This window comes from Heterodontus francisci, chromosome 7 (genome assembly GCF_036365525.1).
Source record: "Heterodontus francisci isolate sHetFra1 chromosome 7, sHetFra1.hap1, whole genome shotgun sequence".
NCBI lineage: Eukaryota > Metazoa > Chordata > Chondrichthyes > Heterodontiformes > Heterodontidae > Heterodontus > Heterodontus francisci.
In genome coordinates, this window is record NC_090377.1 from 60829539 (window position 1) to 60855214 (window position 25676).

At 41.3% G+C, this 25676-nt stretch overlaps 1 protein-coding gene across 3 annotated transcripts in view; it reads right to left on the reverse strand.

Moving 5' to 3' along the window:
* Positions 1-3145: 3145 nt before the first annotated feature.
* pkp4 (plakophilin 4) overlaps positions 3146-25676 on the reverse strand; it is a 218474-nt gene continuing 195943 nt past the window's right edge. For 2 of the 3 annotated variants that reach the window (XM_068035283.1, XM_068035284.1), the window contains exons 17-21: positions 23956-24040; positions 23734-23860; positions 15184-15315; positions 12721-12794; positions 3149-4190 (exon numbers count right to left, since the gene is read on the reverse strand). In XM_068035283.1, coding sequence (XP_067891384.1) covers positions 3942-4190; positions 12721-12794; positions 15184-15315; positions 23734-23860; positions 23956-24040 — 667 coding nt within the window. In that variant the 3' untranslated portion in view covers positions 3149-3941. Of the gene's footprint in view, positions 4191-12720; positions 12795-15183; positions 15316-23733; positions 23861-23955; positions 24041-25676 lie in introns of all 3 variants that reach the window. The other variant, XM_068035282.1, reaches the window with a different exon arrangement.

Sequence of the window (25676 nt, forward strand, 5' to 3'; positions counted from 1 at the left end):
GATACTGGGAGTTAAAAAATCTCTCACTCTGGAGTGACCAGACTAATTGTTGTCTTCTTTAGGCCCACAGCCCCGATTCCTGCCAAGTAAAAATTGACCCTTTTGTCTCAACATTTATGAAACATTCACCAGACAGAGCGAGTAATATATAGGCTATGTGTAGAGCTAGTGGAATACCAGCACATCTGGGCTCTGTAGTTGGGCCACCCTCTCCCTCATCCACAGAGCATTGGGGATACCTACTGAGATAGTTACCAGAAGCATACACAGTGAAAATCTAGGATGAGGGTGGGATAAAGAGCAAGAGAGTATATCTGCTGTGTTTGCTCCATTGTCAGTTAGTACCTGCAGATATTACTGCCTGCTGACAATACAGTTCAGCACCACCTTATGCTACCACTTAACTAGGGTAAGTCCACTTTTTCTTGGCTTCTCCACATTATTCCCCATGAGTATATTTTTCAAGTCCTTCTATAATTCAAAGTGCAATCCTAGCTAGTTGATTATCTATGTTGACAATTAATGCCAAGAAACAGCTAATGATTTTAATGGCACTACTGATGTGAATAGTATGTTTATTTGAAATCAAAAGTAATCCATATACTGACAATTGATGTTTTACAGAAAAAATTAAATAGGATGTTCGCTCTTCAAGGTATTTCAGCTTCAGTAACTGATGCACGTGACAGCTGCTTGATGCTTGAAACATTCTTCCATATTGTTCCTGCATAACAAAGCACCTTCCTTAGAATGGCAGAGTACTTCTCATCACATGTACCAGGTTTGTTTCATTCTTATCTGTCACACCAACCACACGGACATTACTCAAACTCAATTAACTCTCTTGTAAGTTTAGTGTCTTCTAAAGTCTGGCTCGGGTATAAAATTAAAACATGACCAGGGCCCAACCCGACCACAACCAACCTGAACCCAAGCCGTTTAATTTTTTTTCGCGCCTGACCCGACACGAATCTCCTTCATCTGTTCTGGCAGCAGGCTATTCCTGCAGCAGGAGTTGTGGGGAGTCATGGGTAAGCCTGATCCTGTGACTTCCCAGAAGCAGTGTTTAGCCTGACCAGAGCCCGAATGCTGGACTCAGAATTTCGACCCGACCCGAACCCAAGTAGTCAGGTCTACTCGGGTTCGGGTCTGGTAGCCTGGCTTTAGTGTCTTCAGGAAAGAAATGCATAAACTGTCTACACAAACAAAGTGATATAAAAACACGTCATAAATGTAGGTCACCATATGGTGCAATTAAACAAAATCACTACAACATTCCTTTTGGTGGGAAAGTAAAAGCTGTAACTGCTACATTTGGAGGAATAAGGCTGCAGAACCTCATTTACCACTCGAACATTCCCAGAAACTACACACTGGTTAATTCTTGCCCAAACATACCAGGCCCCTGATCTAGCAATTGAAGGCTCTGTGACTAGTGGCGAGGCAAAAAGGACTGATCCACTAAAGGCACAAGATGAGAAGTAAAGCTGGAGATGGTTGCAGATGTAGCATAGAGCGTGGCCATGGAGGGATTTGAAAACAAATGAGAATTTTAAATTCTACATGCGAGAACAAGGAGCCAATGTAGGTTCGTAAGGATGTGGATGATGGGTATGCAGGGTAGATAACAGTGACTGAATTTTGAACTAGTTGGAGTTTACTGAAAATGTTAGACAAGATTGGAGAAGTAAAGGCTAAATTGACAAAAGGGTTTGCAGTGGTGGAGGTGGGTGATATTGAAGATTATAAGTAAGTAGGCTTGGTGATGGATAGCATGGAAGGTTTGATGCTTGGTTTTGGGTTTAACAGGGTACCCCAGGTTCCACACAGCCTGACCACATGGCTGTGCGGGGCAGGAAGATGTAGAAGAGAGGAGGACAATGGAATCAGAGGACAAAGTTTATATCACGTGCCAAAAAGATGTTCATTTGGAGGAAATTCTGATTTGTCCATGATTTGATGTCAGTCAAGCAATCTAACAGCATAAAGGTAGTTGTAGGGTCAGTAGAGTTGGAGAAGAGGTAGAGCTGGATATTTTCACCAAACATATAGAAGCTGTCCCTGCATCTGCAGACTATGTCAATGAGAATTAGCAAATAGATTCTGTGGAAGCAGGAAGAAAAGCCATGAAGATACACTGACCATTTGGGGTCAGTGGAAGCAAAACCATATGAAGGCAGTTTTACTGAACTAGTCAATGGAGGAATGGCTACTTCAGCTGTTTGTTTAGATTCCCATGTTCCAAAGGCATTTTCCAGTTTGGGTGGTTGCCATGTTATCCTGAGAAGGTTTTACAGTTTCAATTTATTTTAAAATCCTTTTGTTTTGCTGACATGCAAGACACATTCACATTGCATCTACATTTTAAATCAGCTATAGAGATAATACTGCCTGAAAATCATTGCAAGTTGTTTTTCAGCACTGAGTGTCGAGAATTTGGTAATGTGAATGCAAACTGCTTTTTCAATCATGACTAATTGACAACCTCGGTTGAAAACATTGTGGGTACTGCAGACATCAAAGATGCATGTTGGAAATATAAATATAGCACTGGATTTCCAAAAAATTACAGAGATATCCAACTGATTCACAATCCCAGGTTGTATACAGAACTAAAAGCTACTGCTGTTGGTGGCTTAGTTGATAGTTTCCTTAAAAAGGAGTAAAAAAAATTAACATCCTTAGGCTTGAATGGAAATCATTCATAGTTGTACAGATTAATTATCAATGGTGAAAAGTATAGTACCAATGAGTAGTATTGCAGACATGGCAGGGAGATAGGAGAAAAATAACTGGAACAGCCTCATTGTATGCTTTCTATAGTATATCAACATATGCTATGTGTAGCACTTTGAGGAAGGTGGACATATGTTTTTAAAATCAGTGAGAGATCAGAAAAGTCTGAAAAATGAAAAGGAAATTTACAAATTATGTTAAAGCAAACATTTGGAATTTATTGTATTGACTCAAACTTGTTGCTAGTTGTTTTAAGGACGTAAAATTAGATGTAAAAAAGTGCAAAGAAAAAATTAGGTTAAGTGAAGAAAAGTCAAAGACTAATGCACAATTACAGTAATAAAAATAGGCTGGTTGAAATTCAAAGTAGAAGCTTGCAATCTAGAAGCACCAAATTAATAAACACAAGCATCTAGTTGCCAAATACATCAATTCCAACTTGAATGACAAAAAAGCACAAACTTGAGGACAAAGCCTCTGAGTGAATGAAATGATCACATTTATTTATAAATGCATATCGCAAATGGCAGTGAAACTAGCCACAGAATGAGAATGGAAAAATAAGTATCCAATTTACTGGGAAATGCATATTCTTTGAAATTACAAAACTGCTTTAAAACAAAATGTGACTTATTTTCATTTAGAATAATTCATCTATTGTACGACACCTGTATTTTAAAATTAATTTCAATACAGGACACTGCTTTCAGAAATGACAGCAATCCATGTTCATATGGCATTTCCATATTTACACCAAAGAAAGCAAATTTACAAGGGGAATGGAATACATAATTTGAAGGTTCATTATTTCAGTTAAACAAAAAGGGTATATATTTTAAAATGTCTGTACAAACCAACAGAGTAAGACTTTATTCACAAAAGTTTCACATTTCATTTGGCCCACACATTCTTCACTTATTTCCTTCCACCTCAAACCTTTCATCACTTGGCCCACACCTCCACCAAACTACAAGAGCTACATATAAGATATCTAACATCTAGACAGAGTTAAAAGACTCTCCCCATCAATTTCCCTTTGCAGTTCCTTCCATCATTTCCTTTTAAAAAGTACATCCCAAATTCCTTCCTTCAGATTACATTCACATCGTCTCCACTAGAAATCTTTTACATCGATGATCACTTACAATCAAGTCTCTTCGAAACAGAGCAAAAAGACATTTTTGTTTTATTTTGCTTTCCTAGTGTTAAACCCAGGAGTCTGGGGATCCTGGGTACTGGTCTGCTCTGTAAAGCGGCCGTGTAGTGGAATACAAGTCTACATAGTTAGTTGAAGTTTTTAGTCCACGTTGTGATGTATAATCAGTGGCTGTTGGATAATGAATTTGGTCATCAAAATAGGGGTCCTCATAACTGTGTGGAGACTGCATGTACATTCTATATGTATCATAATTTCTCTTGCTCGAGTCTTCTTGGCTATAGTACATCTGTGGATGCTGCAACAAAAGGTAAAATTAATAAAGATCAACAGATGCACATGAATTAGATGTTAAATATATTGTCAATATATACTTAATGTTGCCAAAGATACAAATCTTTAAAAAAATTTGTAATAAATGCTGCGGGTGCATACCTGTTGGGTTACTCAATACGTTTGAGAAGTTTATTCTATTGGATGAATAATCACTGATGTGGTGTTGTACTTGCAAAATCCAGAACTGCAATTTTCTGTTTTCCCTTGTTGATCTAAGCTACACTTCCTTTTAAGTAGTAAATACTGTTCTCTTTATAAACTGGCCTTTTGTGAGCAAGTTTCATTAGCTTCACAGATTTGAGATGCATTTCTGTTTTTAATACTCAGCCTCATTCTTATTTAATCCTGACTTTGTCCTTCATTTCTTGGCACAGATGTTAATAACTGCCCAGTAATTTTGGTTAAGTAGCCTTTTTTGATGTCTGACACTAGAGTGAGTGATTTGGGCAGTGGGAAGGGCTAGTCATAAGAGCCTGATCCTGTACTTATTCAGCATCCATGAATCCCCACATCATGGGGATATGAGTCAAGTGTGGCAACTTTGTCAACCTTTTCCCTCCTCTACCTTTGGAGACTGAGGCTAATTTAGCTGAGAAGAAATTAAACATAGGATCTTCCTTGCCTGGATGGCTCAGTATCATTATCTCTCAGGGCATTTCAGACATATTTCAGAAATGTATGCGCTGTCCACAAAAAGCAGGGGAAATCCAATGCAGCCAATTACCGTCCCATCATCAAATGGCACTTCCTCAGCAATAATCTGTTCACAGATTCTCAGTTTGGGTTCCAGACCACATCACAGCCTTGGTTCAAATGTGGACCAAAGAGTTGAATTCCAGAATGAGATGAGAGTGACTGCCGAGACATCAAGGCAGCATATGACCAAGTGTGGGATCAAGGAGCCCTAGCAAAATTGATGTCAATGGGAATCGGTGGTGGGGGAAGGAACTCTCCACTGGTTGGAGTCATACCTAGCACAAAAGATGATTGTGGCTGTTGAAAGCCAATCATTTCAGCCCCAGGACATCACTGCAACAGTTTCTCAGGGTAGAGTCCTAAGCCCAACCATCTTCAGCTGCTTCATCGTAAGGTCAGAAGTGGAGATGATTCTACAGTGTTCAGTATTATTCACAACTTCACAAATAATGAAGCAATCCATGCCTGCACACAGCAAGACCTATACAACTTTCAGGCTTATGTTGTTAAATGGTGAGTAACATTCGCAGCACACAAGTGCCAGGCAAAGACCATCTCCAACAACAGAGAATCCAACCATCTCTTCTTGACATTCAACAACATTACCATCATTGAATCTCCCACCAACATCCTGGGGGATTACCATTGACCAGTCATATAAATACTGTGGCTATAACTGCAGGTTAGAAACTGGGAATTCTGCAGTGAGTAGCTCACCTCCTGACTCCCCAAAGCTTGCCCACCATCTACAAGGCACAAGTCAGGAGTGTGATGGAATATTCTTCATTTGCCTGGATAAGTCCAGGTTCAACAACACTGTCCAGGACAAAGCAGCCAGACTGATTGGCACCTGATCCACCATCTTAAACATTCACTCCCTCCACCACTGGCACATGGTGACAGCAGTGTATAGCATCTACAAGGTGCACTGCAGCAACTTGCCAAGGCTCCTTCAACAGCATCTTCTAAACCTGTGACCTCTACCACTTAGAAGGACAAGGGCAGCAGACACATGGGAACACCTGTTTCAGTGCTGTATCTCTAAACTAAACCACCTGCAAATTCCCCTCCAAGTCACTCATCATCCTGACTTGGAACTATATTGCTGCTCCTTCACTGTCGCTGGGTCAAAATGCTGGAATGTCCTTCCAGAAACAGGAAAGGAGCAGTCACTTTATTGGGAGTTTTCTACAGACCCCCCAATAGCAACAGAGACACGGAGGAACAGATTGGGAGGCAGATTTTGGAAATGTGCAGAAGTAACAGGGTTGTTGTCATGGGTGACTTCAACTTCCCTAATATTGATTGGAACTTCCTTAGTGCAAATAGTTTGGATGGAGCAGTTTTCCTCAGGTGTGTCCAGGAAGGTTTCCTGACTCAATATGTAGATAGGCCGACTAGAGGGGAGGCTATGTTGGATTTGGTGCTTGGCAACGAACCAGGCCAGGTGGCAGATCTCTCGGTGGGAGAGCATTTTGGTGATAGTGATCACAACTCCCTGACCTTTACTATAGTCATGGAGAGGGACAGCAGCAGACGGGATGGGAAAATATTTAATTGGGGAGGGGGAATTACAATGCTATTAGGCAGGAACTGGGGAGCATAAATTGAGAACAGATGTTCTCAGGGAAATGCACGACAGAAATGTGGAGGTTGTTCAGGGAGCACTGCTGGATAGGTTTGTTCCGATGAGGCAAGGAAGGGATGGTAGGGTGAAGGAACCTTGGATGACAAGAGATGTGGAACAGCTAGTCAAGAGGAAGAAGGAAGCTTACTTAAGGTTGAGGAAGCAAGGATCAGACAGGGCTCTGGAGGGTTACAAGGTAGCCAGGAAGGAACTGAAGAATGGACTTAGGAGAGCTAGAAGGGGACATGAAAAAGTCTTAGCGGGTAGGATTAAGGGAAATCCCAAGGCATTCTACACTTATGTGAGGAACAAGAGGATGGCCAGAGTGAGGGTAGGGCCGATCAGGGATAGTGGAGGGAACTTGTGCCTGGAGTCGGAGGAGGTAGGGGAGGGCCTAAATGAATACTTTGCTTCAGTATTCACTAGTGATAGGGACCTGGTCGTTTGTGAGGACAGCGTGAAACAGGCTGATATGCTCGAACAGGTTGAGGTTAAGAGGGAGGATGTGCTGGAAATTTTGAAAGACATGAGGACAGACAAGTCCCCGGGGCCAGACGGGATATACCCAAGGATATTAAGGGAAGCAAGGGAAGAGATTGCTGCGCCTTTGGCGATGATCTTTGCGTCCTCACTGTCCACTGGAGTAGTACCAGATGATTGGAGGGTGGCAAATGTTGTTCCCTTGTTCAAGAAAGGGAATAGGGAAAACCCTGGGAATTATAGACCAGTCAGTCTTACGTCGGTAGTGGGCAAATCATTGGAGAGGATTCTGAGAGACAGGATTTATGATTATTTGGAAAAGCATAGTTTGATTAGAGACAGTCAGCATGGCTTTGTGAGGGGAAGGTCATGCCTCACAAGCCTTATTGAATTCTTTGAAGATGTGACAAAACACGTTGATGAAGGAAGAGCAGTGGATGTGGTGTATATGGATTTTAGCAAGGCGTTTGATAAGGTTCCCCATGGTAGGCTCATTCAGAAAGTAAGGAGGCATGGGTTACAGGGAAAGTTGGCTGACTGGATACAGAATTGGCTGGCCCATAGAAGACAGAGGGTGGTAGTAGATGTAAAGTATTCAGCATGGAGCTCGGTGACCAGTGGTGTTCCGCAGAGATCTGTTCTGGGACCTCTGCTCTTTGTGATTTTTATAAATGACTTGGATGAGGAAGTGGAAGGCTGGGTTAGCAAGTTTGCCGATGACACGAAGGTTGCTGGTGTTGTGGATAGTGTGGAAGGCTGCTGTAGGTTGCAACGGGACATTGACAGGATGCAGAGCTGGGCTGAGAAGTGGCAGATGGAGTTCAACCTGGAAAAGTGTGAAGTGATTCATTTTGGAAGGTCGAATTTGAATGCGGAATACAGGCTTAAAGACAGGATTCTTGGTAGTGTGGAGGAACAGAGGGATCTTGGGGTCCATGTCCATAGATCGCTCAAAGTTGCCACCCGAGTTGATAGGGTTGTTAAGAAAGCGTATGGTGCGTTGGCTTTCATTAACGGGGGATTGAGTTTAAGAGCCGCGAGGTTATGCTGCAGCTCTATAAAGCCCTGGTTAGACCACACTTGGAATATTGTGTTCAGTTCTGGTCGCCTCATTATAGGAAGGATGTGGAAGCTTTAGAGAGGGTGCAGAGGAGATATACCAGGATGCTGCCTGGACTGGAGGGCATGTCTTACGAAGAAAGGTTGAGGGAGCTAGGGCTTTTCTCATTGGAGCGAAGAAGGATGAGAGGTGACTTGATAGAGGGGTACAAGATGATGAGAGGCATAGATAGAGTGGATAGCCAGAGACCCTTTCCCAGGGTGGAAAGGGCTATCACCAGGGGGCATAATTTTAAGGTGATTGGAGGAAGGTTTTGGGGAGATGTCAGAGGTAGGTTCGTTACACAGAGTGGTGGGTGCGTGGAATGCACTGCCAGCGGTGGTAGTAGAAGCAGATACATTAGGGGCATTTAAGCGACTCTTGGATAGGTACATGGATGATAGTAGTATGAAGGGTATGTAGGTAGTTTGATCTTAGAGTAGGTTAAAGGTTCGGCACAACATCGTGGGCCGAAGGGCCTGTACTGTGCTGTTCTAATCGCACTGTGCATATACCTACACCACATGGACTGCAGCAGTTCAAGGCAGCGGCTCACCAGCAGCTTCGCAAGGGCACTTAAGGATGGGCAATAAATACTAGCCTTGCCACCACTCACATCCCATAAACAAATTTTAAAAAAATTATCCACTGCCTTCGTGGGCAGCTCTATTTTTATTCTTTGACTCTTCCAATCTGTTCAGGTATTTCACTATCCCACTATTTCTAGTGGATGTTTCAAGTCCTTTTCACTCAATTTAACATCTTTCATGGTATTGTTTCATGCACACTACAGCAGTGACTATACTGCAAAAATACTTTGATCGCCATGAAGCACTTTGGGATGTCAACAGCACTAAAAATGCGATTTCTTTCTTATTTCGCTCTTAACATTAACTTCTACTTCATTTTTCCTTTTGATGCTTTACTCCTTTTTCTTTGTCTCTTTGCTGTAACATTTGAACCCTGTATTAGAACAAGTCTTAAGCAATTGAAATTTTTCACTATGTAGAATGGTTAAGTTCTTCACTATATGTAGTGTTTGTTGCAGTTTACTAGTCATATCGCCAGTATATTAGGTGGGGAAAAAGTACAATTAAGTGCTTCACCCAGAGTGTTTGGGGCCCCAGGCAGTGGGAGCGGGTAACAGGGTAGGTCTTTCTTCACTGTTACCCAGCACAAGTGGGAACAGGGGAGTTGTTAGCTGCTTCCAGGTCGAGGAGATTAGCATACAGTCATACCGTGGGGTTAGCGGGAGGAAACAGATGATATACTCCTTTCTGTTGAGTTTTTCATAGTTAATTTAAAATAGAAGGGTTATAGTAGACATTGATTAGCAGTTCATTTGGCCAACCCTGAATGGCATGCAGGGGAGGAAGAGCATTCAGGAACTAAGTCCAATCTTCCTGTGAAGACAGGAAAATGATGAACAGAGAGCCAAATTTTAATCAGCAACATTTTGTTAAATGGAAAGCTGCTGAGGCCTTTGCTGAGGTGAAGACGTTAGAACTGTTGGTGCATAGTTAGAAAACACATTGTTTAAGTCAAGTAAGATGATCCACTGACATGAGGATGTGTAGCAGGTTCTTTCGTTTGTATCATAATGCAAAGATGTATTATACTGACTGAATTCAATCAATATGTTCCTGTTGCTTTGTGTGTTCACTTGCTGTGGAATAAAGCAGCTTTAACAAACATTATCAAGCCTCGCCTCACCAAATGTTTTGTTGCTCTGCATTTGGAAAGATGGAAAAAGTATGTGCGAGAACGGCACAAATGTGTGGTTCTGGTCCCAAAAGGGTTATTATTGCTACACTGTGACAACCCCAATTTATACTACTGTACAAGTAGAAAGATACACTGCACACAGGAGTGGCCAGTGCCACTAAACTTGAGAAGGCATTTATGGAAGACCTGAATTTGTGGCAACGACAAACTGAAATTATATCTAATTTGCAAAATAGTGAAGCTGAAGGAGCTGCTGCATTTGATTTCAGAGGACTAATATAAAATCAGGGGCTAAACAATTGGCAATCACTACTCTTTGCATCCACCATGAACTAGATTTCCAGAAAAGACACACATACCAGGTTATGGTTCAATATGCAAAGTTTAAGTTTTTTTGGTATACATTGTTGATCTTGAACATAGTATACCCGTGTTATTTAGACAATACTTAAATTAAATTAAAAATACTCTAGGTTTTATATTTGACATTGAATAACAAACCTATGCGGAAAACAAAGCTGTGCAGAAAACATGAATTGATGTTACAGGCACTTGACTGTTGGAAAATAAAGTTTGCAATTGAGATCTTGTCACAAGTTCCAAGGTAAGATATACAAAGCTTAAGTGCAGTATTGAGTACTCAACTGATACTTTCCAACAAATTTACTCCTGATCTTAAACCTCCTACTGCATCAACAGAATACTTACATTTCTTGATATTCCGAAATTAAATTGTTTCTAATTGATGAATTCATCTGTAATATCCAGTTTTTGTCAACTGGACTGTTTTGATCGGTCAGTTTAAGGGGGACTTCTGTTGGTGGGTTTATTTGGTGGGTGGTGCCTGGTGCATGCAGGGCACACAGAAGACTGGACAGCATGATGCACGTGCAGCTGCCAAAGGTTGGTGGCGTTAGCAGCGGGGATGGGGGGCTTTGTAGAGAAGAAAAACAGCAGAAGGTAAGGGGAGCGCAACAACAAAGTTACCCTGGCTGGAGAAATTATTTCTGTGAGGGATGGGGTGAGATTAATGCAAGGGATGGGAATGGCAAGAGTGGGATGGGGAGGACATCGGAGGGATGGAAAGAATGGGGTAGGGATGGCATGGGAAGGTGATGACATGGGAGAGAGAGGATGGCATGGGAGGCTTGGATGAGATAAATGGTGGGGACAATTATTTGATATATATTATTCAAAAGTTATTCTTTCTGCTAAAAATCAAGATTAATTAGATTTGAATGAAAGAGAGGTTAGAACTGCTGGTTGGAAAAGCTGTCAGGTGAAATAAAATATATCAGCGTTGATTCTATAAACGAAGATGATAACAGTCTATACCCGCCAGAGTTTCTGCACAGTCTAACCCCAATAGGCATGCGGGCACAAACCTAGACTTAACAAGGAACAGTTATAATGTTGCTACAAAACTTGAATCCTGAACAAGGACTTTGTCATGGAACAAGACTAGTAGTTAGGAAGCTTGTTTTCTTCAATGATAGATGCTGTGATGGAGTCCACTGTCTGTAGGGCCAGTGGGGCAGTGTGTGCAAGCTGTTGTTTGAACAGATGACTTGTCAAATGTTCTGTTAGGTGTGCGGACCCTGGTTTCAAAGCTTGTCTTTTTTTTTTTGAGACAGACCCTAAACAGAAACTTCAGGTTTCTGGGGAAACAGAAACTGGCTGGAACCAGATTAAAAGGCCACAGAGCCATCCAAACTCAGATCATGCAGGGGTGGAGTGCAGGCAAACTGAAGAAAGTGAAAGCTGGATCCAGGAGCTGGCCATAGGCAGTGAGAGTTGCTGCAGCTGTTTCCGTTACTTAAGGTAATACTGGTGGATCCACGCTATCAAGAATGTTGTGAGCAAAGCTGCAGAGGTTCTGGAGATGTGCGCTGTTTTGGTGAAGACTGTACCCATGGAGTTTGGGTTGAAGGGAAACTGCTGTCAGATGAGAATCGGTGGCTGCATTTTTGAAGAAAGGAGCTGTAGATCCGCCTGAGGAGGTTCAGAGCTTTGAAGAACTTTGTGGCTGTAATTAGTGCCATATATGCTGAATTGACTGCCCAGTAAATCAGTGAGATCTATCTTTGCTGTATCTGAGAGTTATTGTGCAATTTCCAATATATATATTGACCATGATTTATCTGTTAAATCATGTTTAATTTATGTTGAGCTTGGTTTGATAAAATAAAAGTTATAAAAGTGAAATCTTGTCCATTTGATTTTTTTTATTGGGGTCATTTGGTAGATTTGCCTCTTTTAGTTTGTTGTTCACCACGGAGATCATAATGCTGAAATTAAAAGAGGCAGATTTCAAGGAAAAAAGAGTGTTTATTCCTTGAATAATATTGAGCCCATTAGACATAAAGCTGCCTTTTCAACTAAGAAGAAAACAGTTCCCAATTAGACTTTCATATTCTATGACTATAACGAAATCACAAGGCCAGACTCTTGGCAAAATTTGTATTTATATTCCTAGGCTTGTTTTTACATATGGATAGCTTTTATAGAGTGAAAAAATTTGATTGTTAAAGTCCTTCTTGAAAGAACTAGAAACCCTGTATCTAAAGAAGTACTGTTGCAATAAAGATATTAACTCGATTGCAAATATTTTGCAGGTCTCCGCTAGTATCAAATATTTACTGAGATTTGGACGGAGACTGCCTAATCTCATTTCATAAAAAACTATAGAAAAAAGACTATCTTAATTGTTTCAGTTGGATGTGAACCCAAATCAAAGTTGAAAAAGTCAGTGAGCTCTCAATTTTCTTCCTGGTATTTTCTGCCGTGCTGTCTCATGTTTTATGGAATGCTCAGGTGTAAAATTGTTCCACCTTAAATTTTCTGTTAGAGGTATTCAATACTTACATGAAGTCGTCTAGACTCCTCTCTTGCTGGTGAAGAATAGGAACCTATATAAATTGGTGAAGGTTTACTGGAACCTACAAAACAATACATTGAAATTAATATGAACAAGAGATATATTACACGTGGACTTACAATTACTCAGCAAAAGGGGTATGGATTAAAAAAACCATGGAAATGTAAAACACCAGAAGAGAAAAAATGCAATGTCACATTAAATTTAAAAAAGTGAATTTTAGATGTAAATAGGTTGGTAACAGTAATAGTAAACCTAATAATGACTGAATAGTAACAATGTTATACTTGAATTAGGGCAGAAAGTCCAGCCAGGTTATCGATGAAAATAGAAAACGTGCAGCGAAGAGAGAATAAAATTGAGTACAAAATACTGGAGAAAACAGAATTAGATAAGACGATATACACAAGTGAAAGTGTAAAAAAAGTTTTCTTACCACGTGCTGTCAACAAAGTAACCAATCTAAAATTTATATCCACTCCAGTAAAATACGCCCTCTGTTTCAAATTTAATTTTTTGAACCGTGGATACCTAATTAGAATCAGGGATAGGCAACATGTTGCACCAGTCACGGGGGCAATTAATCTGTATAAAAAGTGTATAGCCAATCTAATATCATCAAAACACAGCCCAATTTAAAACATATTTCTCCCTATAAATAAAGTAGCTAAGCATACAAACATCAATGGAGAGCAGTACAACTGTATTAGCTAGCTAGCAAGCAAAATAGTATGCAATGCCAAACAAAATTACTTTCGTTGACAGAATAGAGCTGGCTACACCATGTCACGAGGTGGTAGATGGACCTTATTGGATGACCCCTGTGGATTCACACTGTGTCAGGAGTGTAAATTGATCCAACAAACCATGAAACTCAAGAACAGGATTGTTATTGTAGTTATTGCAGTGAAGCAGTAGAAAAATCAGCAAGAGGAAGACAGACCACTTCTCACACTGTGATTGTCACAAGACAATTTAACCCGTGATGGTCAATATTTATGCAACTTCTCCCACCTGCTTGTAACATGTGTCTGAAGACACGGCAGCAAACAAAAGGGCAGTGATCTCCAAATAAGGAGAATCTTATAGGATAGAGCAGATAGTATTTCAGAAGAGTCATGTAAAACAGAAAAGCAGAGTGGGATAGGAAGGAACAGTGAGATTAATGATTGGTAGCCAAGCCTAATTCATTCATCTTGACGGGCAGTTAAACTAGGTCCTGGATTCTAAAATACAGAAACAGCAGCATCCGTCATGGACAAAATATCATTTACTCACCAAAGCTAGCGACAAAATTAGATAAACACAACTACAAATAAAGAGCACACTTCAGTTCCTCCAATAAAGACATTCGCTTAAATTCACTTATGCCTATATCTCAGTCTATCACTGTCAATTCCAATTCAGCTCTGACAAGATAATTATGAACAAAAAGCTTTGCTGCAAAAAGTTGAGCGGTTGTTACTGCATGTATTATTCAGTTACAAAACGTTTAGTCACTATTTGTAAGATTGTACTCTAGGCTAATCAATTTATGTCCAACCCAAATCTCTTAACTGTTAGCAAAGGTGCACTCTCAACATAATGTAATTATGATAAGACAACTTTCAAATGACATTGACCACTCAGGTTATCTGCCTTCAAACTGGATAGTAAATGATGCACATTGTCAAAGATCTTTGATATACTTGCAAAACTAGTCCTTTAATCAAATTTGCAGCAAAAAGAGTTAATGACTGCTAACTACGTCTTCCCTGGCAGACTTAAACTGCAAATGCAGCATGGAATTTGTGAAGGAATTGTAGACAGTTCATCATAGATGAAGGTTAATTAATGCTATCCATTACACTGTATTTACTAACTGAATTTCTCAAAAAAAAACTGTCTTTGACAACAAGCCGCCAAAGGGAATTTTCTCATCCCTGAAATTACCAGTCACAGACCTCAAAATCTTTTACCACGGACACTGGTGTCAGTGTGCTGACACGTTGCCGAATCCTGACTAGAATGTAGGTGTTCAAAACAAAATTTACTTCAACCAAGTGCTTGGCATTTTTAAGCCAGGACTATAGAGAGAATCCCTATAAGCAAAACAGATACAAGGGTACCATTGTAATGTGGATGTACCACCAGTGTTAAGTGGTTTTGCTCTGCACCAACGTTAAAAGGTAGCGTACATCTGAAGTCAGGAGACTGAATCTCAGGCTGGACTCAAGTCTATGGGTTTAAGCTACAATTTCAATTCACTCCAGTACTACTGTTATAAGTACGCTAATTTGTAGAAATCAATACAAAATTTATCAATGTAAACTTTGATTTTTAAACAATTTGCAGACCAAATTCTGACCATTCCCTCGTAAGAAAAGGTCCAATTAAAAAAAAGACATGTTCTGTACTTCAAAAAAAGTCTTACTTTATAAACAAAATTGTAATCACTTCAATTTCCTTACCTATGGTTAAATCTGTGTGCATCATATTGTCTCCTTGACTGTTGTAATATTGCATAGACGTCTTTGTCTTCTCATAGTTAGATCGTTGATCCTTGATTCCCAAGAGTGCTGGTGAAGAGGTTGTGCTAGCCACTGTGAACAGCATTATATTCACACCAAATCAAAAAGCAAAATTCAAAGAAAGCCCTGCATTTATATAGCACCTCTTATAACCTTGTGCCATCTCAAAGTGAGTTACAGCCATTAAAGTTCTTTTTTAGGAAGTGCAGTAGCAAAATTGCACACAAAGTTCCCACATCAGAAATGTGACAATGACCAGATAACCAGTTTTTTAAAAAACTGAAATGACGTTGCTTGAGGGATAACTTTGGCCAGCTAATGCAGAAGCAAGAAATCAAAAAAATACAAAGCTCTAGAAACACTCAACAGGTCAGACAGCTTCTGTAGAGAAGGTTTCATGTCTCTTGACCCTTTGTCAGAACTGGAAGGCGTTACAAGTGAACGCAGACAAGTGAAAAAGGATACGGAAAGGTTAAAAAAAGGTCTGTGATTAAGGCTGGGGGAGGCGGAGCTCATCCACCATTTATACCAAATCCAGTTTCCTGGCCTTAATTGTCTCCTTTTCACTATGGACATTCAGCCATTCTGAACTCCATCCTTCCCCCTTGCCAGGTCGGCCTGCGGCCTCTTGTTTTTTTCCATGAATCGTGGCCAAACAAGTCTCCATCCACCATCACCACCTCTTCCTCCTAGCTAAACATGTTCTCACAATCAACAACTTTTTAAATTTCACTCACTTCCTCCAAATAAAAGGTGCTGCAATGAGAACTTGCATGGGTCCTAGTTATCTCCCTTTTTATAGGTTATGTTGCACATTCTTTGTTCTAGTCCTGTTCAAGGTCCCTCCCTGATCGCTTCTTCCAGTACATTGAAGACAGTTGGTGCTGCTTTCTGTTCTTCCCTTGAACTGCAGAATTTCATCAATTGTGCTACTCATTTCCACCCCTCCCTTACCTTTGCAAGGTTCATGTCTGACTATTATCCCTTCCTGAACTTCTCTATCCCTTGGGGCAGACTGTTGGTTGATAGCTACTGCACACCAACCAACTTCGACAGCTTGACTATACTTCTTCCCACCTCCTTCACAGAATCAGAAATTTACAGCACAGAAAGAGGCTATTTGGTCCATCGTACCTGCATTGGCCGAGAACAGCTACCTATCACAACCTCACTTTCCAGCTCCGAGTCCTAGCCTTGTAGGTTATGGCACTTTAAGTCCATATCCGTGTACTTTATAAATGCAATGAGAGTTTCGGCTTCTACCACCGTTCCTGCAGTGAGTTCCAGACCCCCTCACCCTCTGGGTGAAAGGAATTCTCAACTCCTCTCTAATCCTTCTGCCAATTACTTTAAATCTATGCCCCCTGGTTATTAACCTCTCTGCTAAAGGAGATAGGTCTTTCCTATCCACCCTAACTAGTCCCCTCATTATACACCTCACAATTAAATCTCCCCTCAGCCTCTTCTGTCTAAAGAAAACCCCAAACTACCCCAATCTTGCCTCACAGCTAAAATTCTCCATTCCCAGCAATATACTTGTAAATCTCCTCTGTACCCTTTCTAGTGTGATCATATCCTTTCTGTAATGTGGTGTCCAGAACTGTACTCTATATTCTAGCTGTAGCCTATATAGTGTTTATACAGTTTCGACATTACCTCCCTGTTCTTATACCTTGGCTAATAAAGGAATGTATCCCATATGCATTCTGCCTTATCTACCTGCCCTGCTACCTTCAGGGAATCTGTGGATATGCACACCTCTGTTACTCTATACTTCTCAGCATCCTACCATTTATTATGTATTCCCTTGCCTTGTTTGCTCTCCCCAAATGCGTTAACTCATACTTCTCCAGATTGAATTCCATTTACCACTTTTTTTCTCACCCATCTTCCTGCAGTCTACATCCTTCTTCCTCACTAGTAACCACACAACCAATTTTCGTATCATCTGCAAACTTCTTAATTGTTGATATACACCACATAAAGCAAGGGACCCAATACTGAGCCCTGCAGAACCCCACTGGAAAAAGCCTTCCAGTCACAAAAACACTCGTTGACCTACAAGGACTCCAATCCCTTCTCCCATTTGCTCCCTCTCACCTGCTCAGACGACGCCACCTTCTACAACAGTTTCCAAAATGTCCTTTTTCCTCAGTCAGGATTCCTCTCCACCATGGTGGAGAGAGCCCTCAACTGTGTTCGTCTCCTCAACCCTTCTCCTTCCGCCCCACCAGCGCTTGCATCTGACAGATCATTTCCCACCACCTCCATCACCATCTCATAACTAAACATAGCTTTTCTTCACCTTACAGCATTTTTCAGGACTGTTCTCTCCGTGGTAGCCTGGCCCACTTTTCATCACCCCAACAAGTGCTCTCCTTCTTTCAGTACCTTCAAATAAGTGCAGCAGATGCAACACCAGCCTTTTCACCATACCATTGTGCAGGGAACCAAAGACTCCTTCCAGGCAAGAGTGATCTAATTATACTTTTTATAACTTAATATATTGTGCTCATGGTGTGGTCTCGACATCGGGGAGGCCAAATGCAGATTGGGTTGAACATTTCCATTCTGACCGAATGTGTGACCGAGCTTCCAGTTCCTTGCCACTTGGATTATCTGTCCCACTCTGACTACTGTTTTTGGCCTTCTACACAGTTCAAATGAAGCTCAACAGAAGATCATAGAACAGCATTTTATCTTTCTCCCAGACATCTGACAAATCTCTGATCATAATAACCAGATCTTAACCACAGGTCCCATTTTCTCTCAGACATCAGATGCTGGTAACGTAGGATTGGTGCACCAGTGTTTCCAAGAATAGGGGCCCATACGTGGCCAGCAGGGTGTTCTGTAGCTGGTGTCGCCTGCCTTTTATTTCCAACATATCCCGTGGGCACGAAAACTTTCAGATTTTTCATATTTCCCTTCCCCTCTGCTAGTCTGCTGTAATGATTCACACATCTTCTATATCACTGATATTTCTCTAATTTCCCTGTTTATTATTCCCTTTAATCTTGAACAATGGTCATTTCCGTCACTTAACCACTGCCTGTCCTAAACTGAATAATAGACAATACTTTGTTTTCTCCCTGCCAGCTTTCCCTGACTTGGACTTTCTTGTAAGAAATTCATCTGTAACATCTTCCAGTTCTCATGAAGAGCCACAAGTCTGGAAAAGTTAATCCTACTTTCCTCTCTCTCCACAGAACTGTCACACTCTGACCTCTGTTTTTGCCCTTTTACACTGTTCAATGAAGCTTAACATACTCTTGGCCAGCCTCCCATTTTCCACACTCCAAACCCGAGGTCAATCAAAACTTTGCTGCCTGTGTCCTAACTTGCACCAAGTTCTGCTTATCCATCACCCCTGTGCTTGCTGACCTATACTAGCTCCCGGTTAAGCAACACCTCGATTTTAAAATACTCTCCCATTCCAATCTCTGATATTTATTTTATTTATTTATTTAGAGATACAGCACTGAAACAGGCCCTTCGGCCCACCGAGTCTGTGCCGACCATCAACCACCCATTTATACTAATCCTACACTAATCCCACATTCCTACCACATCCCCACCTTCTCTATATTCCCCTACCACCTACCTATACTAGGGGCAATTTATAATGGCCAATTTACCTATCAACCTGCAAGTCTTTGGCTGTGGGAGGAAACCGGAGCACCCGGCGAAAACCCATGCGGTTCACAGGGAGAGCTTGCAAACTCCGCACAGGCAGTACCCAGAATTGAACCCGGGTCGCTGGAGCTGTGAGGCTGCGGTGCTAACCACTGCGCCACTGTCACTGGGTGTTAAATATTTATGGGTACAAAGTGTTCAGGAAAGATATGAAAGGGAAAAAAGGGGGAAGGTTGGCAGCATTGATTAAGGAGAGCTTTGCAGTGCTGGAGAAAAAGGATGTCCTAGAGGGGTCGAGGACAGAATTAATTCGGCTAGAGATAAGGAACAAAAAAGGTGCAGTTACATTGCTCGGTGTTGTCTATAGGCCACCAGCTAGTAGGAAGGACATGGAGGAACAAATTTGCAAGGAAATTACAAAGAGGTGCAAAATTATAGGTAGTTAAAATGGGGGATTTTAATTATCTAAACATAGACTGGGATAGTAGTAGTGTAAAGGGCAGTGAGGGGCAAGAGTTCCTAGAGTGTGTTGAAGAAAATTTTCTACAGCAGTATGTTGCCAGTCCAACAAGAAAGGAGGCACTACTAGACCTGGTTCTTGGAAATGAGGTGGGCCAAGTGGATCAAGTATCAGTAGGAGAGCAGTTAGGGGACAGAGATCATTGTATCATAAGGTTTAGGCTGACTATGGAAAAGGACAAAGAACAATACAGAGCAAGAATAATTAAGTGGGGTAAGGCCAACTTCAGTGGGGTAAGAATGGAGCTGGGGCGAATAAATTGGAGTCAAAAGTTGTCAGGAAAACCAATGGCTGAACAATGGGCTACCTTCAAATAAGAGATAGTTCAGGCACAGTCAAGGTGTGTTCCCTTGAAGGGGAAAGGTAGGGCAAACAAATCCAGAGCTGCCTAGATGACAAAAGAAGTAGAGATTAAAATAAAGAAGAAAGAGTGTGCTTATGACAGATACCAGGAAGAAAATACTATTGAGCCAGACTGAATATAGAAGGTCCAGAGGGGAACTGAAAAAGCAAAGAGAAACAAAGAGAGAGCATGAAAAGAGATTGGAAGCTAACATTAAAGGAAATCTGAAAGTTTTCTATCGACATATAAATAGTAAAAAGGTGGTAAGAGGAGGAGTGGGGCGATTAGGGACCAAAAAGGGGATTTACGTATGAGAGGACATTGCTGAGGTATTGAATGAATACTTTGCATCTGTCTTTACCAAGGAAGATGCAGCAACCCAGGCAATGGTGAAAGAGGAGGTAATTCAGACACTAGAAGGGTTAACAATTGAGAAAGAGGACGTATTAGATAGGCTATCTGTACTTAAAGTGGATCAAGCACCAGGACCAGATGAGATGCATCCAAGGATACTGAAGGAAGTGAGGGTGGAAATCGAGGAGGCACTGGCTGTAATTTTCCAGTCTTCCTTAGATTCGGGGCTGGTGTGAGAGGACTGGAGAATTGCAAACGTTACACACTTGATCAAAAAAGGATGTAAAGATAAGCCCAGCAACTACAGGCCAGTTAGCTTAACTTCGGTGGTAGGGAAACTTCTAGAGAAAATAATTCAGGACAAAAATAATAGTCACATGGACAAATGCGGGTTAATTAAGGAAAGCCAACATGCGTTTAAAGGAAAATAATGTTCAACTAACTTGGAGTTTTTTTTGAGGAGGTAACAGAGAGGGTCGATGAGGGCAATACGTTTGATGTGTTGTACGTGGACTTTTAAAGGCGTTTGATATAGTGCCACACAACAGACTTGTGAGCAAAGTTATATCTCATGGAATAAAAGGGATGGCAACAACACGGATACAAAATTGGCTGAGTGACAGGAAACAAAGAGCAGTGGTTAATGGATGTTTTTCGGGCTGGAGGAGGGTTTGTACTGGAGTTCCCCATGGGTCAGTGTTGGGACCCTTGCTTTTCCTGATTATATATATGACCTAGACCTTAGTGTACAGGGCACAATTTCAAAGTTTGCAGATGATACAAAACTTGGAAGCATTGTCAACTGTGGGATGGCTAGTGCAGAACTCCGAAAGGCCATAGACAAGTTGGTGGAATGGGCAGACAGGTGTCAGATGAAGTTCAATGCAGAGAAATGTGAAATGATTCATTTTGGTAGGAAGAAAATGGAGACACAATATAAAATAAAGGGTACAATTCTAAAGTGGGTGCAGGAGCAGAGGGACCTAGGAGTATATGTGCATAAGTCACTGAAAGTGGCAGGAGGGGTTGAGAGCACGATTAATAAAGCATGCAGTATCCTGGGCTTTATTAATAGGGGCACAGAATTCAAGAGCAAGGAGGTTATGTTGAACCTGTATAAGACACTAGTTCAGCCTCAACTGGAGTACTGCATCTAGTTCTGGGATCCACACTGTAGGAAAGACGTGAGGGCATTGGAGAGAGTGCAGAAAAGATGGACAAGAATGGATCCAGGGTTGAGGAACTTCAGTTATGCAGATAGATTGGAGAAGTTAGGACTGTTTTCCTTGGAGAAGTGAAGGCTGAGAGGTGATTTGCTAGAGGTATTCAAAATCATGAAGGGTCTGGACAGAGTAGAGAAACTGTTCCCACTTGTGAAAGGATCGAGAATGAGAGGGCACAGATTTGAAGTATTTAGTAAAAGAAGCAAAAATGACATGAGGAAAAACATTTTCACCCAGAGGGTGGTTAAGATCTGGAATGCACAACCCGAGTGTGTGGTGGAGGCAGGTTCAATTGAAGCACTCAAAAGGGAATTAGACTGTTATATGAAAATGAAGAATATGCCAGGTTACAGGGAGAAGGTGGGGAAATGTAACTGAGTGGATTGCTCTTTTGGAGAGCTGGTGCGGACACGATGGGTTGAATGGCCTTCTTCTGCACTGTAACAATTATGTGATTCTGTGACCTGTACTCCTCTAATTCGGGCATCTTTCGCTTCCCTGATTTTAAATCGCCCCACTATTGGCAGTTGTGCTGTCAGCTGCCAAGGCCCTAAGCTCGAATTCTCTCCCTGTACCTCTCTACTTCTCTCTCCTCCTTTAAGACACTCTTTAAAACCTACCTCTTTGGCTAAGCGTTTTGCCATCTGCCCTATTATCTTACGTGGTTTGGTGCCAAATTTGTTTCATAACACTTCTGTGAAGCACCTTGAGACGTTTACTACATTAAAGGTGCTATATAGATGCAAGTTGTTGAGTGTTCCCAGCATTTGGTTTGCATCACTCATATAGGTTATTAATATGGCAAGTATTTTGAGCAGGTATGGTAATTGAAGGGCACGTACTAATGCAGATACATAGATACTGTCAAGAAAACCCTATATGCCAAATGAGAAATATTAATTTCATCAGTTGGACACTTACCTAAGACTTTTAATGGGGAAAAAAATCCTACAGTAACTTAAAAAACTAACAGCCAAGATGGCCACTGCAATTTACATCTGAAATACCAGGAGATTGAACTGGAGAAAGAAAGTCCAACAAGAAGCCTAGCCACGACAATGGCTTGCTCGAAGTGATTAAATTAACGAAAATGGCTTCATTAGCAAAGCAGTCAAGGCAATCCTCACACATTAACTCTCAAAGCGCCAACTCCCTCCAAGTGTGAATTGGCATCCTGAGGCATGTGGAGCCTTGAATTTCATTAGAAGATTCCAGAAAACTTCATTAAAAACAAAGACCATGTGACCGTCTATCTCTGAAGAAACTAGAAGTTTTGTTACACAGACAGAAGACAAGCAGTAACTGAGTGTGCAACAGCAGAAAGCTGCATGCTTCCCTTTCTCTCTCCCTCTTTCTCTCGCCCCAAAAAACATCAAGTTTAAAAACTGCCTGCGACTGGGGGACCCACCAAGCCTCCAGACTGCTACAGCCAGCGACAAGGGGAAGAGAGCCAACGACAGATTCTGCCTTAAAAAGGAAAACCCTGAGCAAAGCAAGCCAGCAAAAAGACACTTTGACCACCAAGACCTTCAAGAATACAGCATTTGCCGAGGACTACTGGATCATCCACTTTACAGAATGTAAGTTCCATTTATTCTGGACTTTAATCCGATCAAATCTATTTTTCCTCACAGTGGGAGCAGTGTATATTGCAAACAAGATGCGTTGCAGCAACTCGCCAAGGCTCCTTTGACAGCACCTTCCAAACCTGCGACCTCTACCACCAAGAAGAACCAGGGCAGCAGACAACACTACCTGCAAGTTCCCCTAAAAGCCACACACCATCCTGACTTGGAACTTTATCGCTGTTCCTTCACTGTTGCTAGGTCAAATACCTGGAATTCCCTCCCTAACAGCACTGTGGATGTACCTACACCAGATGGACTGCAGCGGTTCAAGGCAAATCACCACCACCTTCTCAAGGGCAATTAGGGATGGGCAACAAATGCCAGCCTTGCCAGCAATGCTCGCATCCCACGAAAGAATAAAAAAAAATTATGTTCCAGCACACCTACGATGCTAACTATTCAAATGGAATTTACTGTTTCTCTCCTAGGTAACACAGGTGTGTATAAGGAAGAAAAGGTATCTGGAAGGCATAAGAACCTCTTAATGGCTGTATAATTAAGCACTACATTCACACTGCTAAAACTTTAGCTTTCTGAGCATCAACATATGCAATAACATCAAGATCAGAAACAGTACCACTGCAATAGCTGTAACCTAAAAGGTCAATCAATTAAAACATTTTTTTGTTTACGCATTAGTTAACACACTTAATACACAGTATGTATAGAATGCAGTGCTGGATTTGTTGTGACCTGCAAGTCACAAAATATTTCCATTACTTTTATAGCTACAGGAGCATCAGGTGGAGTTACATTTATTTTCTTTAGATAACATAAACCACTCACCAGACTGAAGAACAGGTGACATATTCTGATTGGTTGTTGATAAGGATGGGTGGGATGTGGAGAATTTATGTCTGTCACGTTCCAGAGTAGAAATTGGCGTAATGAAATGATTTTGATTCCAACCATCCTGAGAATACAAATAAAATCACGTGGGAAAAAATACAATGATTAGATTACTAATTTCCAACCAAAACAATGCTTCTTTGTATTATTAGGAGTTACCTTTCTATAAATGCTGCGAAGGTCACGATATTGCCACAATGTGTTTAAGACTTGAGCTGCTGCTTTAACTACTTTCAGCGAATACCTTAAATGAAACACAAAAACAGGGTAAATATTAAAATCTGTCAATTTAACCTACAAAAACAATATTAACCCAATTCAGTTGACAATGATTCCAGAATAAAACCTCAGTGAAGGAATGCAGTATATAACTTCGATTGGAAGGTTGCTTGAGGGGCCAAATGGCCTACTCCTGTTCCTATTTCTTATGTTCATATTTCAAGTGTAATATTTCAGTTCAGTGCGCAAGCGTGCCCCTGAGGTTCTGGTCGCTTACCATTTTAATTCTCTACCCACACCACCGTCCTCCCTTACCCCATACCCGTCACTGTGATGTCTCGGTCCTCAGCCTTCTATACTGTTCCAATAAAGCTTAACAGAAGCTCGAGGAACAGCATCTCATCTTTCGATTAGGCACTTTACAGCCTTCCTGACTTAACATCGAGTTCAACACCTTTCAGATCATAGCCACTATTCCCATTTTTTGATAGCAAGCATTGGTAATGATTCATTTGTTGCCATTTACAACTCCTCTAGACCCATCTTTTGTTCCTTTACTTGTCCCATTGCCACCCCCTTGAAATTACTCCTGCCTTCCCCCCAGTCATCACCCCCCACAAACCTTCCCATTTCTTCTTTCCTCCCCGCCTTGCTTCTGTGCTTGCTTAAAATCTGTAACATTTTCCAGTTCTGCCAAAAGGCCACAGACTTGGGCGGCACAGGGGCGCAGTGGTTAGCACCACAGCCTCACAGCTCCAGCGACCCAGGTTTGGCTCTGGGTACTGCCTGTGTGGAGTTTGCAAGTTCTCCCTGTGACCACGTGGGTTTCCGCCGGGTGCTCCGGTCTCCTCCCACCGCCAAAGGTTGCTAGGTAAATTGGCCATTGTAAATTGCCCATAGTGTAGGTAGGAGAATGGTAGGGAATATGGGATTAATGCAGGAGGGAATGTGGTAGGAACTAATGTAGGATTAGTATAAATGGGTGGTTGATGGTTGGCACAGCCTCGATGGGCCAAAGGGCCTGTTTCAGTGCTGTATCTCTCTCTGACTATGACCTGAAATGTCAACTCTATTTCTCTCCCCACCTGAACTGCTGAGTATTTCTAGCATTTTCTGTTCATATTTAATATTCACTCAATCCAGGAGGAACCTATTGCCCACAACATGGATGTTTTACGTGTCCTTTTAAAAGATATTACATTCACGTTAGGGTGTCCCATAAATTACCATATGCTCCCTCTCCATTTAAAAAAAATAGCCGTTTCTCTCAGAAATTTACAGCACAGAAGGCGGCCATCTGGCCCATTACAGCAGTGTTGACTTTCAAAGAGCTACCCACTTATTTCCTTTCCTCTGCCCTTTTCCTCCATACCCTTTTAAATTGTTCTTTTCCAAATATAAGCGACTTCCCCTTTTAAAAACTATGAATTTTGCTTTCACAACGGTTTTCAGTAGGCCATTTCACAACCTTAACAACGCTTTGCATAGAACAATTTCTGCTAACATCTCTGTTCATTTTTTGGTGACAATCTTAAATTTATGACCTGTAGCTACCAATGCACTAACCAGTGGAAATATGTTTTCCCTATTTATTTTCACAAAAGATGCGTCATACATCTGCCATACCAAATCAACAACTAAGATTTCACAAGAGTTAATCC